Source organism: Lissotriton vulgaris, chromosome 5 (assembly GCF_964263255.1).
Source record: "Lissotriton vulgaris chromosome 5, aLisVul1.2, whole genome shotgun sequence".
NCBI classification, from domain to species: Eukaryota; Metazoa; Chordata; class Amphibia; order Caudata; family Salamandridae; genus Lissotriton; species Lissotriton vulgaris.
In genome coordinates, this window is record NC_141693.1 from 1,961,342,115 (window position 1) to 1,961,360,021 (window position 17,907).

Consider the following 17,907-nt stretch of genomic DNA (forward strand, 5'->3'; position numbering starts at 1 on the left):
CCGTCCTGCCGGCCCACCGGCGTTACCTGCGGTTCACGGTAGGCCACGAGCACTTTCAGTTTACCGTGCTCCCCTTTGGCCTTACCAGCGCCCCACGGGTGTTCACGAAGGTGATGGCGGTGGTCGCAGCTCATCTGGGCAGATTAGGGGTTTCAGTCTTCCCCTACCTCGACGACTGGTTGTTGAAGGCGGGCTTGCCCCTGACAGTCATCAGCCACCTCCAGACTACGGCCGACCTCCTACACCTGCTGGAGTTCTCCATCAATGTGCCGACGTCACACCTGTGTCCCTCTCAGAAGCTCCTCTTCATCGGAGCGGTTCTCGACTCTGCGCAGTTTCGGGTTTATCCTTCCGAACAGCGGGTTCGGGATATTCAGGCTCTGATTCCGATCTTTCAGCCTTTATCCCGAGTCTCGGTCAGGTTGACGCTGCGGCTTCTGAGGCTGATGGCCTCCTGCATCCTTCTGGTGCATCACGCCTGGTGGCGGATGCTGGCTCTGCAGTGGGACCTGAAGTTTCAGTGGGCCCAGCATCAGGGCAACCTGTCCGACCACATCCTGATCTCGGAGGGCACTGCGAGACAGTTGCAGTGGTGGCTCACGGATTGCGATAGGGTCAGTGGCAGATCCCTCTCCCTACCCCAACCGGAGCATGTAGTTGTGACGGACGCGTCCCTCCAAGGTTGGGGGGCCACATGGGAGAGGCGGAGATCAGAGGCCTCTGTTCTCCGGCGGAGTCCTGGCTCCATATCAACCTTCTGGAGCTGCGGGCGATTCGTCTTGCACTGAAGGCATTCCTCCCCTCTGTCCGGGGGAGGGTAGTGCCGCTTTCAAAGACCGACTAGATAACAACGCCCACAACAGCAAGGAATTATTCAACATCGTCAAAGAATTTACCAACCCATCAGCCAACTCCAACGACATCACCCCCTCCCAAGCCCTATGCGACTCACTAGCTTCCTTCTTCCACAACAAAATCGCAGACATTCACAACAGCTTTGACAACCGACCCGGAGACCAACCCACCCAACCTTCTGCAGGACCTTCACCCCCCTTGAACATCCTTAACAACTGGAACCCAATCTCAACTGAGGACACCATCCGCCTGATGAACTCCATCCACTCAGGATCCCCAACTGACCCATGCCCTCACCACATCTTCAACAAAGCAGACTCCATCATAGCTCCACACCTCCGAGACGTCATCAACTGCTCCCTCAACTCCGCCACCTTCCCGGAAAGTTGGAAACACGCAGAACTCCGCGCCCTTCTGAAAAAACCCACAGCTGATCCCACCGAACTCAAAAACTACCGCCCCATCTCGCTTCTTCCTTTCCCGGCCAAAGTCATCGAGAAAGCTGTCAACAACCACCCCGCCACCTTCCTCGAAAGCAACAAATCCCTCGACCCCTCACAGTCCGGATTCCGAGCCAAACACAGCACTGAGACCGCACTCATCGCAGCAACAGACGACATCCGAACTCTATTGGACAATGGAGACACAGTCGCGCTCATCCTCCTCGACCTCTCCGCAGCCTTTCACACAGTCTGTCATAGCACCCTATTACAGCGCCTCAGAAACATCGGAATCCAAGGAAAAGCACTGGAATGGATCACCTCGTTCCTTACCGGAAGAACTCAGAGAGTCCGGCTCCCTCCATTCAAGTCAGAGGCCTCTGAAGTCATCTGCGGCGTGCCACAAGGATCCTCACTCAGCCCCACCCTCTTCAACGTATACATGAGCCCCCTCGCAGCCATCGCACGCCAACACAACCTCAACATAATCTCCTACGCTGACGACACTCAACTGATCCTCTCACTCACCAAAGACCCTAACACCGCCAAAAACAACTTACACGAAGGAATGAAAGAAGTAGCCGAGTGGATGAAGCACAGCCGTCTGAAACTGAACTCAGACAAAACAGAAGTCCTCATCTTAGGCACCTCCCCCTCCGCCTGGGATGACTCTTGGTGGCCAGAGGCCCTTGGAAAAGCACCCATCCCGACGGACCACGCACGGAACCTGGGCGTCATTCTGGACTCCTCACTCTCGATGACCAGACAAGTCAACGCCGTCTCATCATCTTGCTTCAACATTCTTCGCATGCTCAAAAAGACATTTCGCTGGATTTCCACCGAAACTAGAAAAACGGTCACTCACGCACTGGTCACGAGCCGCCTGGACTATGGAAACACCCTATATGCCGGTACCTCCGCAAAACTCGAGAAAAAACTCCAACACATCCAGAACGCTCCAGGCTCATACTAGACATCCCGCGTAAAGAACACATCTCTGGTCACCTGAAAAACCTCCACTGGCTCCCCGTAAATAAGAGGATTACTTTCCGCCTCTTAACCCACGCACACAAAGCACTTTACGAACTTGGACCTGAATGCCTCAACACACAACTGTCCTTCTACACCCCCTCCCGTCAGCTACGATCCTCCAACCAAGCCCTTGCCACTGTACCTCGCATCAACAAAGCCACCATGGGAGGTAGATCCTTCTCCTACCTGGCAGCTAAAACCTGGAACTCTCTTCCCACTCACCTACGCCTTACTCAGAACCACCTAGCATTCAGAAAACAACTTAAAACTTGGATATTCGACAAGTAACTCCCCCCCCCCCCACCCCCTTCCTCAAGCGCCTTGAGACCCTATGGGTATGTAGCGCGCTATATAAATCCTGACTTGACTTGACTTGACTTGACGGACAACACCAGCGCCAGGTGGTACTCCAACAAACAGGGCGGGGTGGGGTCGTGGACCCTCTGCCAGGAGGCTCTGCGCTTCTGGCAGTTGCTGGAACATCCGGTCGTAACCCTGGTGGTTCAACACCTGGCAGGTTCACTGAACGCCAGGGTGGACGAACTCCGCCGCCGGTGCATGATGGATCACGAATGGCGTCTGAACTCGGACGTGGCGCAAGGTCTCTTTCCGCAGTGGGGAGAGCCTTGATTTAGATCTATTCGCCACCGAAGAGAACGCGCAATGTCATCAGTTCTGCACGTTGGAATTTCCAAGGCGGCACTCGCTCGGAGACTCTTTTCGTCCCGAGTGGAGTTGCGGTCTGTTATACGCCTTTCTGCCTATACCACTTCTGCCCAGAGTGCTGAAGAAGATCAAGCGCGACCGGGCCCAAGTCATCCTTGTGGCTCCGGACTGGGCACAAAGGTACTGGTATCCCGAGCTACTCGGCATGTCTCTCGATCCCCCGATTCGTCTGCCTCTTCAGGAGGACCTTCTGTCGCAGCAGCAGGGGACGGCCCTTTCCCGAACCTGTCCATGCGTGGAGCTTGAGCGGCGACAGTTGAGGCCATTTAACTTGCCTCCTGAAGTCTGCAATGTAATTCTGGCAGCCAGGCGTCCCTCCACGAAGTCGGTATATGCCTGCAGGTGAAACAAATTTGTGGCATGGTGCACAGCAATGGCTGTGGATCCTCTCTCTGCACCCCTTTCTGAGGTTCTCCTCTTTCTTCTTTCTCTTGCCCAGCAGGGCTCTGCTCTGGGCACTATCAAGGGCTATCTTTCTGCCCTTTCTGCCTTCTTAAGGCTACCTAATCAGCCTTCTTTGTTCAAGTCCCCAATTGTAAATAGGTTCTTGACATCACTCATATGTTTCCCCCTGTTCCTTTCGTGATGCCTCAGTGGGACTTGAACCTGGTTCTGACTTACCTGAGGTGCGCTCCCTTTGAGCCACTTCATAACTGTCATCTTCGTCTTCTTACCCGTAAGACTGCTTTCCTGGTTGCCATCACCTCTACCAGGAGCGTGAGTGAGCTCCAGGCTCTATCATCTAAGCCTCCCTTCCTTTCCGCCCATCTGGACAAAGTTGTGTTGCGGACGCGACCCTCTTTCCTGCCCAAGGTAGTCACGGCCTTCCACATGTGGCAGTCCATCACCTTGCCCACCTTCTTTTCGCCTCCGCACCCCTCAAAAGAGGAAGAGCGGCTCCACCATCTGGACCCAAAACGTGCGCTCTCATACTATCTGGATCGCACACGCCAGTTCCGGGTGGATGACCAACTCTTTGTTGGTTACGTGGGCGCCAAGAAGAGACGGGCGGTGCACAAACGAACCATCTCTCGGTGTGTCATCTTGTGCATCAAGGCATGCTATTCTTTGGCTAAAAAGGAGCCTCCTGTTGGGCTGAGGGCCCATTCCACTCGGGCCACGGCGGCTCATACTGCCCTGGACCGGGGAGTCCCCTTGCAGGACATCTGTCAGGCAGCTACATGGGCCTCGCTGCACACGTTCTGCACACTACTGCCTGGACAGCGAAGTCCGGAGAGATGGCTTCTTTGGCCGTTCCGTTCTCCAGGACTTTCTGGTGTGATCATTGGTTCGCAGACCCACCACCGGGGTTGGTATTGCTGGGGTATCTATTCTAAGGTAAGGAATCTAATTCTAACCGGTTTCTTTCAGATGCACAAGTTACTTACCTTCGGTAACGATATATCTGTAAAGAACTGTAGTTAGTATTGTATTCCTTACTGCCCCACCCATCCTCCCCATTCTGCGAACCGATATCTAGGGTTAAGGTCACCCCCTTTCAGGGCCCTAGTTTCATGGCACCAGTGTTGGTTTTTATCATGGCTCTGTGTTTCTGGCGTGGAAAAGCTGTGTATAAGAACTGACGTCAGCGAGCGAGGGCGGCGTCTACGTACTTCGGCGACGTCATCCCGGCGCCGACGACTGACGCAGAGCCGCAGACGACGCCTACCAACGCGCAAGGGTACTGCTACGCAAAAGTTTCCGGATCCAGTCTGTTGCCTGGGGATATTCTAAGGGAAGGAATCTAATACTAACTACTGTTTTTTACAGATATATTGTTACAGAAGCTAAGTAACTTGTGCAACAGGAACAGTTGGTTTAATTAAACGCTTCTGCTGGGGAACATCCACAGAAACAGGTCTGAGGACTGCCTCAACATACATTTGTTCCTGGTGGCATTATATACAGTCTTTCGAGCTCCTTTAGCACTTTAAATCTTATTTAAGAGAAAGGAATGTGGGCCTAGTCATGGGGTGCAAATCATGCCACCTGATAATGAATGCAGCCAGGTGAGGGCCAGTGGGTGCAGTGTCCAGAAGTCCGGTATGGGAAGCCTGTGACCACTGCGTGTACTGTGTGTGTTCTAACTTCATGTGGTTTCTAACTTTATATTGTTTTGGGAATGCACACATCCTTCCGGCCATATGTGCTTTATTGGGGCCAATCTCCTGGGACCATTGCGGTGTTTGCGGCCTATCTGTGGGACTAATGTGGGTTTTTCCTGTTCACATGTTTGTCCAGCAGGTTACTTGCCACCCCATCTGTGATCTGTCAATCAGTAGCATCCAAGCTAGTTCACAGGGCCTGCCTGACCACGTATTTCTTACTGGGGGTTGATGGAGAGGTCATCTTTGGAGATTTTGACAACAATAACCTGATCTTGTTTTTAAATATACTTGTATTGTTGCCTAGATTGACATCAATATTAACAGATGCATATTTGTAACAGTGGAGAGCAGGATAAAATCGTTTTGCCTCTCCCTGGCAGACCACTAAGAAGCAGCCTCTGCTAACTTTATTTCCCTGGTGTCCTTGAATTTCTAATCCTGTACAATCTGCATTTCTCATAGTAAACACATTTGCTGGCTTTTCTTTTCTTTTTTGCTTGAAGTATGATGGCTGTCATAAAAACTAACCTCCAACGACATGATCAGAATAATGCATGGTTTTTAAATTATGATTAAGTTATTTTATAATTGAGCTTTTGCCAACAAAAGGGGTTCAAGAGGAACTTCATTTTTTCACATGATCCATTCTTTCGTTTATATATAATGTTTCATATCAATAAAGCATCTGTTTGATGAAAGAAAGAACATTGTTATTTAAAGTTTGTCATTTCAGATGTGCAGCGGTGCATTTTTCATCGCTTTTCTAGCCCTGGGTCTTAACTACTTTCTATCTTTGGGACCACTTCACAGGCACCGGATGCGTGGAGAGACAACTTTGTGGAACCCAGGCTGTGACCACGCGGGCATTGCCACACAGGTAGTTGTAGAGAAGAAGCTGTGGCGGGAGCAGGGAAAGACCCGGCACGACCTTGGCCGTGAGAAGTTCATCCAGGAAGTGTGGAAGTGGAAGAATGAGTAAGTGCCACGTCACGGTACTTGAATGACTGCAATGTGTCCAACCTAGAAAAAAATAGAAACCAGTGTTGGTTACACTTGAAATGACTCCCATCTATCTGAATATTTCGGTTAATTGGGAATCTTTATAAAGAGCAAAAGTAAATAAGTTAGATTAAAAGCACATTTCTTAAATTAAAAATTAAATTTTCAGTTAAAGCTTGACAGCAACTGTTTCAGGGTTTTGTTCCTAATATATATATATATATATATATATATATATATATATATATATATATATATATATATATATATATATATATATATATATATATTTTTTTTTTTTTTTTTGGTTTTTGTGGGGAGGGGCAGAGGGGCATTCGGAAATCCTGAGCTACTGGAGGTCAAGCTTGGAAGCATGTACCTTTCCAACAATTCAGCCCAGAAACTCACTTTTTAAGACTTCAAACCTGAGGCTACAGTGAAGATTATTTCCACCTGCATGACACACTCCAAATGATATTAATGTGTTTTAGTTTTTGATTATGTTCATTCTTCAAAGTCCAGAGGATAAAAGCATTGGAACAATGAGGGTGTATGTGAAAACCTGTAAATCACGGTCTTAGTCCTAGAAATACCTCCGTGTATTAGAGGTAGCAGTACCCTTTCATGTGGCTATAGCAATGAGTATCATCATTGTACATTGTATGAGCTATTGAGACATGACAGGCCCATTCTTCATATGTGAAGAGTTTGCAGCAGGCAGGAGGTTTAAGAGCACAAAGTATGCTTCTTGTGGTTAATCTCTGTGTAAAATGATTCACTGAAGTGGGTGTTTTGAAATAGGTGGCTTAATTTTTATGATAGAGGGCATTTGTGTGGATTTCTTTGTATGGAGGTTAAAGGGCAGTTTAATTGTGCATGGAATGTCATTGAGTGATTAGGCGAGAAGGTAAATTGGAATCAGGTGCTCGAAGCAGGCCCGTGAGATTGGGTGGGCAGAAAATAAGACCAAATCGAGTTGGTGTAAAAGAAATGCTTGCACTTTGTTGACCATGGTAAGCGTTTGGAAGCAGGCCTGCTGGGTATAGTTAAAAAAAATGGTAGCCTAGAGCAGTCTGTTCCACTTGGAAGTGGAGGGACACTTCTCACAAAAGCACTCCTCCCCACTATCTTCTTTGCCACCCTTGACTTTAGCTTATCCATTACTTACTTATGCTGAATGATATAGCTGTATTAAGGCATTCTTGTTTGGTGAGCAATACCAGAATTGTTTTGTAAAAATTGTAATACTCTTTGTTTTAGAATTTCCCTAAGTATTGTACTTTTCTCTTTTTACATTAGAAAGCAAAGACACTACTCTTTTGTGTGTGTATGTGTTTAATTATGTTTGCATGTGCGTGTCTACCCGTGATTTTATATTCTTTTTTGAGTTCATAAATGGCATTAAGAATGGAAGAAGTTGCTACTCTATCCCCTCTAGGGCACGTGGAGATGGTAAGATGAGAGACTATGTTTTATCTCACTCTCTTTAGGAAAGGTGACAGAATCTATCACCAGCTGAAGAAACTGGGGTCATCTATGGACTGGGATCGTGCCTGCTTCACCATGGATGATGTGAGTAACAGCTGCAATTGGCGATTCTCTCCTCCCATTCACACAGTTTTGCAGAGTTGCTACCTCTTCAGTAATCTAAAATTTCTAAATGCCGGTCTACTACCCATTTAAAGAAAGCTCGTATTTCTGATTTGTTGAACATAGTCTTGTGCGGAAGTTGGAAAGATATGTATCCTAATGATAATTTTTAGACAGCACCTCCTCAGCACCCTTTACTTGTGTGATTTAGTTTTTGGATCAAGAGAAGCTTTAAATAGTGTATATCCGACTTTCTGGCCGACCTCCCGTTCCCAACACTGACCGTGGATGCCCAGAACGACCTAGAGGGACCCATAACACAGCATGAGATACGAGCAGCCATCAAATCCCTTAATCGTAACAAAACGCCTGGCATGGATGGGCTCCCGGTGGAATTTTACGTGACCTACTCGGATATCCTAGTACCGATACTAGAGAGAATATACCGAACGGCGCTGGAAGAGGGCCACCTGCCCGATTCTACCATGCAGGCACCAGTTTTCTCACTGCTGAAGCCTGGGAGGGACCGCCTGGACATGTATAACTATCGACCTCTGTCGATGCTTTCCACAGAATATAAAATACTTAGGAAAGCGATTGCTTTACGACTACAGACACACCTCCCTACCTTGATCCATAGAGACCAGTGTGGATTCCTCCCAGGAAGGAGCACCTCCATTAACACACGCCGGCTGCACGCACTCATGGCGGACACTCCACAGGACCTCCCTAGAGCGGGCTGTATAGCATTGGATCTTAGACAGGCATTCGATTCGCTGTCCTGGTCATTCATGTTTGCGGCCTTGGAGAAGTTTGGGTTTCCGGTCCCCCTCCTGGCGTGGATCAGACTGCTGTACACCGCACCCTCGGCAAGGGCACGCACCGGGCGACATATATCCGACAAATACACGGTGCATCGTGGCACTAGACAGGGTTGCCCTTGGTCCCCACTGTTATTTGTCCTCGTCTTAGAGCCCCTGGCCATAGCCTTATGAACCAGGGAGACACAGAGAGGCATCCCAAGCCGCGGCACTTACAACCTGATATCGATCTACACTGACGATATTTTGTTATACCTCCAGGATTTCGAGGCGGATCACACGGCTATCTACGAGATTTTTTTTTTAATTTAAATATTTTTATTTGCATTTTAACATAACTCAACATCACAGTCAGGTCATTAGCAGTACACACACCCATATTCTCCACCCACCCTTCCCAAATCACCTCCCTCATAACCCCCCATCCAATCCATGATAGTGTCGCCATCTGGTCCAGACCCTAAGTGTGGCTCAATGGTTGGAGTGGCAGACCCTGATGCAGAGGTCTGGCCCGGGACCAGGGTTCAATTCCCCGCCTCGGCGGGTCTTGGGCTCAAAATTCCACGGACCTGATAATTCTCGCCTCGGTGCCTATTCCAACCATGGAGTCCCACTCTGCAACTCTGGGCAATAGCTTGCTTAATCTCCACAACGGCCCCCACAACGCTAAGGATGCCTGGCCTCCACCTTGGGGGTGCCCAGGAGTGGACACCTCACAGGGAAAGCCAGGATGGGTTCCACAGCGGTATTCGTACAAGCGCCTTGAGACCCTTGCGGGTGAGTAGTGCGCTATACAAGTATCAATTTACATTTACATTACATTTACATTTACATTTACATTACATTACACATTTACGGAATTTCTTCGGGCACTCCCTAGATTTGTAAGTCACTCTCTCAGCTGCCATGTAAAGGTCTAGCCCTCTCCTCCATTCCTCTAATCCCGGCGGGTCTGGTGACCCCCAGTGCTTCGCTATGTCTCTTTTCGCTACCACCAGTGTCTGTACCAGGAAGGTTAGCAGGGGGGCGCGCTAGGTCCACGTCATTGGTCATACCTAGTAGGGCCAGCTTGGGCTCCGGTTGAAGCGGGATCCCCGAGACCTCCCTCAGTTCCATAAAGATGTGGGTCCAATAATTTTGTATCAAGTCGCATGTCCACATAATATGATAAAAGTCTCCGTCTTCTAGGTGACATCTAAGGCATTTTTTGTCATCTATTTTCCCCATTCTATGGAGTCGCCCCCTATCGTAATAGGTTCTGTGGAGCACATTAAATTGGATAAGGCGCAGCCTGGACTTAATTGCCACCTCCCTGGGATGCATTAGTGCTATGTCCCAGTCTAAGTCGTCCAAATCTCCCACATCAGTTTCCCACGTCTGTCTAAGTTTCGCCAGGTCGCCTAGCATGTTGTTAGTTAAGGTTTTATATGTGAGGGAGACTGGTGTCCCCTGGATCTGTTCCTGTAGGAGCCGTCCCTCTAGTGGCGCGTATTCTGGGAGCCCATTTAATTGGACGTTTTGGGCCCGCCAAGCATGCCGCAGCTGCGTGTATTTGAAGAACTGTGATTGGTGAAGTCCGAATTCCATCTTTAGAGCCAAATAGGATTTCAATTCCCCCTTGGCGGTCACGTCTCCTATGGTGGAAATGCCTATGTCGTCCCATCTTTGGAAGCCTTTCAGTATATTCGTTAACCACTTGCAGTGCCATATCGGTGTCTGCCGAGTGGGTTTCTTCTCCCATCCCATGCGTTTTGTAGCTTTATTCCATGCGGGTAAGGTAATAACTGTTGCTGGGAGGAGCGGCTCCCGTCTGGCACCCCCATAGAGATAGTATAGTAAATTCCGTGATGACATTTTATGTCGTTTTAGTGCATAAGTGGGATGATCTACCTGAGCATGTAGCCAGTCGTTGATCGGGGCCATGTGTTCCGCCCAATAGTAGGCTTCCAAATTCGGAAGTGAGATCCCCCCGCTGTATTGGTGTCTCTGAAGAGTAGTCAGCGCCACTCTAGGTTGTTTACCCAGCCAGAGGAAAGCCCTCAGATACGAGTGTATTCTGGATATCACCGTTCCCAGGAGCGGATAGTATTCGTTCTGTAGGGCATATAAATACTTGGGTAGGATAATCATCTTATACATTGCCGCTCGGCCTAGGAGTGTGAGTGGAAGCCATCTCCAGCGGTCCATATCTGCGGTGGAGTTCAATATAATTCACTCCAAGTTTTTTTGGAACAACAGTTTTCTATCAAGGGGATGTATATCCCAAGATACTGGAATCCCTCCACCGTTGTCAGTAGTTGCCCTGGCAGTGTCGCCCAGGAGCCCTGGCCCCTGGGGTCATAAAGGATCGATTTGTGCCAGTTTATTTTGTAACCCGCGTGCCTACCATAACGCTCTAGCTCCCGGAATAGTTCCGGTATAGTCGTTTCCGGGTTTGTAATATATAACAGTGTATCATCCGCATAGAGGGATATTTTCTCTTGTGCGGGATCCAGCTCCGCTCTTCTAAAACCTTTGATGTCTACATTTTGTCGGATCCTAGCTGCCAGTATCTCAATAGTAAGTGCAAAGAGGAGGGGGGACAAGGGGCATCCCTGTCGGGTTCCCCTCTGGATCTGGAATTCTCGAGACATCCTCCCATTCACCCTCACTCTGGCCCTTGGTTCAGTGTAGAGGAGCTGGACCCATTTCTGGAACTTGGGGCCGAAGCCGAACTTTTGCAGAACACCCTCTAGAAACGGCCAGTGAACAGCATCGAAGGCTTTCTCGGCGTCAAGGGAAAGAAACCAATGTGGTTCCCTTCTTCCCCGCACTTCCTGTAGCCAGTTGTGGGTACCTCTAAGGTTTAATCTGGTGGCCCTGTCTGGCAGAAAACCCGTCGGGTCCAGGTGTATAAGGTCTGGGATCACCGACCGCAGTCGGAGCGCCAGGATAGTTGCCAGGAGTTTCACCTCTGTGTTTAGGAGGGAGATGGGGCGATAGGATGCACAGTCCTCTTGCGGTTTTCCCTCTTTATATATTGGGATTATTGTCGCCAAGGAGAGGTCTGGAGGAAGTCTCCCTTCCTGATAGGCCCCTTCGAAGAGACCCTTCAGATGGCGACCCAAAAGGTCCGCCGTACGCTTGAAAAACTCAGCCAGGAAACCATTCGGTCCCGGTGTTTTGCCTGGTCGCAATCTGGCTAGGGCTCCAGAGATGTCATCCAATGTAATGTCAGACTCTAGTGCCTTAAGGGCCTCAGGAGACAGAGAGGGCAAGTCCATTTGCTCCATATATTGTAGAGCTTCCTCGCAAGTCCCCAGGTCCCTGGCGGTGTAGAAGAGTTCAAAGTGTGTAGCAAATGCCTCAGCAATTTGGGCATCAGACCTGACAATCGTCCCATCTGCGTCTCTGATGTGTTCCACCCATCTAGCTGTGCGCTCCTTTTTACTGAGCCACGCTAGCAGTTTGCCTGACTTGTCCCCCACGTCATAAAGGCGATGGAGGGTGGCTAGGGCTTGAGTCTTAGCCTCACCAGTCAGCAGTTTTCTATAGTGTTTCTGGCTATCCATCAGTCTTCTAAGAGTCTCAGTATTCCTTGAGGTGTGGTAATCTCTCTAGGCCCAGGATAGTCTCTTCCAGTGCCGCTACCTCCGATTGGAGTTTTCTCCGTTCCTCCCCTAGTCTGTTTTGTATCCTGTCTCGCATTACTGGCTTTAATGCTTCCCAGAATGTCACCCCCGAATCGACTGTTCCTTAATTTTCAGTAATGTAGACCTTCACATCTGCTCTCAAGCCTCTCAGAATATTCGCATTTTGCAGGTCCCATGCTGCCAGACGCCAGGAAGCCCCATCCTTACCCCGATCCAATCTCATTCCTACCAGCAGTGGGGAGTGGTCGGAGATCCCCCTCACGTTATATTCCGCGGTGTCGTCTACTGCCAGGTATTGTCTAGACATGAATAGATAGTCTAATCTCGAGAATACCTTATGTGTGCCCGAGTAGTAGGAGTAGACAGTCTGATTGGGGTGCAACCATCTCCAAACATCCGCAAGTCCGATACTGGCAATCAGTTGGGATAGGGGGGTCCGGTTCCCCACCCTGGCCGCCATTCCTGACCGGTCCTGCCCTACGTCCATTACGTCATTGAAGTCTCCTCCTAATATGTGAATGGTGTCAGCAGTGTCTAGGAGTATGTCAGCTACTCTCTTGAGCGTGTTCGCCTGCAGCCTAGGAGGTGCATACACTGAGATGATTGTGTATGTGTGTCTATTCCATATCCCCTTGACCCCCAAATAAGTCCCCAGAGGGTCTATCCAAGTGCGTGCAATACAGAACGGGGTGGTCTTCTTTATAATGATAGCTACCCCTCTCGAGTCAGTAGTTTATCCTGCATGAGCTAAAACTTTGTGGTGACCCCTGGCTATAAAGGCGCAGTTAGTTCCTTTGAGAAGAGTATCCTGCAGCAGAGTTATGTCCGGGTCCAGTCTTTTAATGTATGAGTTTACCAGCCCTCTTTTGATCTTATTACCAAGCCCATTCACATTCCAGGTCAGGACCCTGAGTCCCCTGTGGTCTCTACCTTGTGTCGCTTTGTCACCCGCCATTCAGAGGTACAAGTCGATCGGTGTGGTCGGTCTCTGGTGTATGAGCGTGGTGTGGAGCACTGAAGCGTATGACTGCATTTATCCGACTGTCTCCCCCTCCCCCCCAACCAACTCCTCCCCAACTGAACTTTGCAAAAACCTTGAACCCAACCCTCCCCCTCCTTTCCCCCCGTCCATCCCATCTGTGTAACAGGTAACTTACAGGACTTTCAGGCGGTAAAGGTCTGTCGCCCTCCCAAGAGAAATCCCCAACTAGTCTATCCTTAAATCTCTATCTGGACTGCCCACAGAGTTCTTCGTGACTCGATTATCAAGCTAGTGATAAAACAAAACTCTCTAAACAGTGCTATCAGATAGAATAAACAAACAAAGTGGCACGTGTCAAAGGAAAGGGGGTATGTGCTTGTAACTTGCGTGCCCCCCTAGCGATGAGCTGCTATTCCGGATTCCAGTTCCGTTCCTCATCAGGAATGTGAGTCCTGTGTCTCAATGTCCGGATCATCCGGTGGGCCGGTCGCTTCCTGCTCCAGCTCTCGGATTGCGGTGACTTGGGGATGTAAGGATTTTCCCACCAATTCTTCCCCCTCTGATGTACGGCCACCTGTGTCGTCATCCACCTCTGAGCCAGTGTGGTTTACCAGGCAGCTGAATCTGGGCCCTGGCGCCTCTTCTTTCTCTGCTGGCGTTGTTAGATTTTGTCTCCTACGTCCCGACGTGGAGGGATCAGGATATGGAGTTGTCTGCAAGTGTCTTCTGGTCCATTGGGTCTTAGGAGGGTTCCTCCGGAAGTTGGCGGACGCCATCTCAGACCGTATTCTGCGGCCTTCCTCCTCGGCCACCCGTATCAGCGGGCGTTCCTCCAGCCATTGCCAGGCCTCTTCCGGTCGAGTAAAAAAGTGTGACTTGCCTTTGAAAACTACTTTCAGTTTCGCCAGGAAGAGCAGCATGTATGACATGTGTAGATCTCGCAATTTTGTTTTCACTGAGTCATAGGAACGTCTTTGTTTCTGTACCTCTTGGCTGTAGTCCGGAAAGATCATGATGTTCGCGTTGTCCAGTCGAATTTCCCCCTTCTTTCTGGCTTCTCTTAGTATGAGGTCCCTGTCCGCAAAGTTGAGAAAGTGTGCGATGATCGGTCGTGGCCTCGCTCCCTCCGGCGTCTTCACCAGCAGAGCCCTATGTGCCCTTTCGATGACGAAACAGTTCGAGAATAATGCCTGCGGGAATGTTGTCGTTAGCCAGGAATGTAGGTAGGCTGCCGCGTTTGTCCCCTCGATGCCTTCTCTAAAACCTACGAAGCGCAGGTTGTTGCGTCTCGCCCTGTTTTCCGCATCATCCACCCTTCATAGCAGTTGCCTGTGTGATGCTTGGAGTTCCGCCATGTCTTTTTGGAGGGTGGTGAGGGAATCCTCTGCCTCGCCAATCCGTGTCCCGGCCGTGGTCACCCTCTCCTTCAAATTCCGAAAGTCTTGGCGCAGCAGTAGAACTTCTGAGCCCACCTCGCCTATTTTGATCTCCAGTGCTGCTCTCGAATCCTGTATGTCCGTCCTAGATGCTTGAATCGCCTCCAGCACCATGCCGGTGTCAGTGGTGAGCCGGATGTCGTCGGGATCGTTTCCTTCTGTGGACGGGCCGTGGCATAGTTGTCCAGGGTTTCCTGCCGTGCAGTTTTTGCCACCGGATCTCTCTTCCCCATCTCGCCTCCCTGTACTGTCCAGTCTTACTTTCTGAGTCTCTCTCGTATCTCTTCTAGCCCGTTGGGCTTCCGCCGGTGGGGGGAGGGGATGAGTGGAGTGGACGGGGAGCTGCGACGGTGGTCGTGAGTTAAGTCCGTATAGTCCGCTGTCTGTGATGGGGTTATACTACTCGCCAGGTCCCACGACTGAGAGGAGACCCCCAGCCGGAGTGGTAGATTTGGAGTGCTAGATTTCCCGTGGCTGTGCCTCACTGCCCCCGGCAAGTATCAGGGTCGCCGCCGCACGTGGGAATTCTACGAAGCGCTCCTATCCTTGTGGCTCTAGTGGGCTGTGCTCCATGGTATCGATGATTCTCCACCCTTCCTCAGTGTTCGTTTGTGAAGGCTCCCAGGCTGGGTGTGTCCCCACGTGTGCCAGGCTCCACTCAGTGTGTCCCCTGTGGCGCGCCCGTATGGACGCTCTCTCTCAGGGTCTGCGTGGCCTGCCGGGGGTGGGGTGGGGTGGGGTGGGGGGGTGGGGTTTGGGGGTTAGGCAGAAAGGGCCGGGGCCACAAAGCCGCGGTCACCTCCGCACAATGGCCCCTGGGGTGACGTGCCCTGGGGATTTGCGCGAGAGGCCCCCGCCGCCGGTGTACCTTCTGCCCGGCTGCTTCGCCCGAGTCTAATGGTCCCAATCCGGGATTCCCAGTGGCTGCGTGCAGGGGTTATGACCGGGAAAACAGTCCGCCTAGCGGCGCCGACCGCCGCTCACTCACCGCCGTTTGCAGGTGCTCTGCCGTTCCCGGGACATCCGTTGCTGCGGTTCCCAGTGTTCGGAGGCGCGGCCCCACACCGAGCCCCCTCCGGTCCACGCCGTCTCCCGCAGTGGCAGCCCTCAGTGCCCCGGATAGCTCCTCACCTCCGGTAGTGGTGGACCTATCGGAAATCTCCACCGGGCGCCCCCGCCCTTCGCCTCTCAACGTCCGTGGGCCCCGACCAGGTCCTCGGCGGCGGCCACCCCGCAGCCCCTCCACGTCCCCGGTGCGGGGTTCAGGCGGGGTGTCGGGCCATGGTTAAGCGCGCCCTCGGGGCCCGCCGTCACAGGTCGCCTCCAGCACTTCCAGAGACACTCTACTGGGGAAGTCTGCACCACAGCCGATAGTCCCCACCTTGCGAGCCTTGGGAAGGTGAAATCACCGCTACTTTCAGGTTCCGATCCCAGGGTAGTATCATTCCCGGCCCGTCGGGCGTGTCCGGCCGCCATCTTGGTGTAGAGGTTTCGCGCGGCCAGCTCTTCTGCGGCTAATTTCTCCACATCGTCGGCAGCATTCGGCAAAACCACTATCTCTGTCGGCTCAGCGTCCGTTCCGGTTTCTTATTTGCCGCTTTTCTTGGAGTTTGGAATCAAAATACGTCGGATTTACTGCAGCTCATCGGGAGCTTCGCTGGGGCACTCTTACCCAGCCATGTTGTTGGGAGATCTTTGAACGCTTTGCAGAATTCTCAGGCCTGGCTATAAACCCAGACAAGTCTAACGGCTTCTACTTCCGGGATGTACCAAGCCCAGGCTCCATCCCCTTTGGGGCCCACCTTATTCCGGTGGCTCCAACCACCTTTAATTACCTGGGGATCCAGGTATATAGGAAGCAAGAGGACCAGATAGATGGGAACATTAAACGAGCTATCACTCGTCTATGCAACTCTGTAGGGTTCTGGACGGAGCTACCTTTATCAGTTATGGGTAGGATTGCGCTTTCCAAAATGGTAATGCTGCCTCGTATATTGTACTATTTTGTTAACCTCCCTGTAATACTGCCGCAGTCAATATTTGATACACTCAATACACTCTTAATTACCTTAATATGGGGGGGTAGGGAGTTGACGGATAGGACTTCGGAAGCTGCAGCTAGGGACTAGGGCAGGGGACTGGGGGCCCCAGACTTTAAAGGATATTATTATGCCAGTCAGCTCCAATGGCTCTCCTACTGGACGGCAGGACGGAACCTTTACGAAATAGACTACTCGCCAGAGAGACTGAGCCGGGGAGAATTGCACGCCTTGTTGCTCCCGCCGGGCCGCATTCCCGCGGATTGCCACCCGCTCCTCCGTACGGCGCTGGTATGCTGGCGGAAAACCCTAACATATACGTCCGCGACAGTAGCGTACGTGGCAAATATCCCTCTGTTGGGACTTCCAACACCACAAGGTAGGCTTACCGCTAGAGTGTTGCGCCCCTTGCAGGAGGCCGGCGTGACGACAGTGGGCGCCTTTTTTGGAGATGACAACCTACTTGATCATGACTCCTTCTTGCAAGCCACTAGCGCCCCCCCACCCAATTGTATTTACTGCACTCCACAATTACACATTATATACAACACAGATGGGCACCGCCACAACTCCAACTCCCTCAACACGAGTTGGTCCACTTATTGTTCTACATGGGGGAGGACACCTTGTTCGTTGGCCATATACGGGCATTAGGGCTCACGCTGCAATCCCGACCACGGCCCTTATGCACACTTGGGTTCAAGACACGACCAGAGTACTGACAGAGAAGGAGTGGGTCACAGTCCTAGAATACCCCAAACGGGTATCACGCAACGTAAAATTACGGTTCATACAAGTGATGGTTCTGCACAGAGCATACCTGACCCCCAAACGATTACATAAAATGTTTCCGGACTCCCCCCACAAATGTCCGCGTTGCGAAGAAGACGAGGCTGGGTTCCTCCACATGATCTTGTCTTGTATGCGACTTCGAGAGTACTGGTCGGAGGTGTGCTGGACACTACGGTCAGTCATGAGCCTGCCGATACCGGAAGAAGCAATGCCCTGCTTCCTGGGGCTACGTAGACGACCTAAGCCACTGAAAGCCCAACTGAACTTACTGGACCTAGCGCTCCTACTGGCAATTAGGGCTATCACGATGAGGTGGAAATCCCCCAGATCACCGGGAACACATATATGGCAGGCAGAGGTGCTGAAGTGGGGGCGGGCGGAGGGAGCAGCGCTAAGGAGGGAAGAAGCACGGGGCCACCGGAAATACCCCATCTCCCAAGAATGGGAAGTTATGC

General features: G+C 51.1%; 1 protein-coding gene across 5 annotated transcripts in view; it reads left to right on the forward strand.

The window, feature by feature from the left end:
- VARS1 (valyl-tRNA synthetase 1) overlaps positions 1-17,907 on the forward strand; it is a 210,202-nt gene that overhangs the window by 91,406 nt on the left and 100,889 nt on the right. For all 5 annotated transcript variants that reach the window (XM_086924647.1, XM_086924645.1, XM_086924644.1 and 2 more), the window contains exons 9-10: positions 5,972-6,136; positions 7,651-7,732. In XM_086924647.1, the coding sequence (XP_086780773.1) occupies positions 5,972-6,136; positions 7,651-7,732 (247 nt within the window). The remainder of the gene's footprint in view (positions 1-5,971; positions 6,137-7,650; positions 7,733-17,907) is intronic.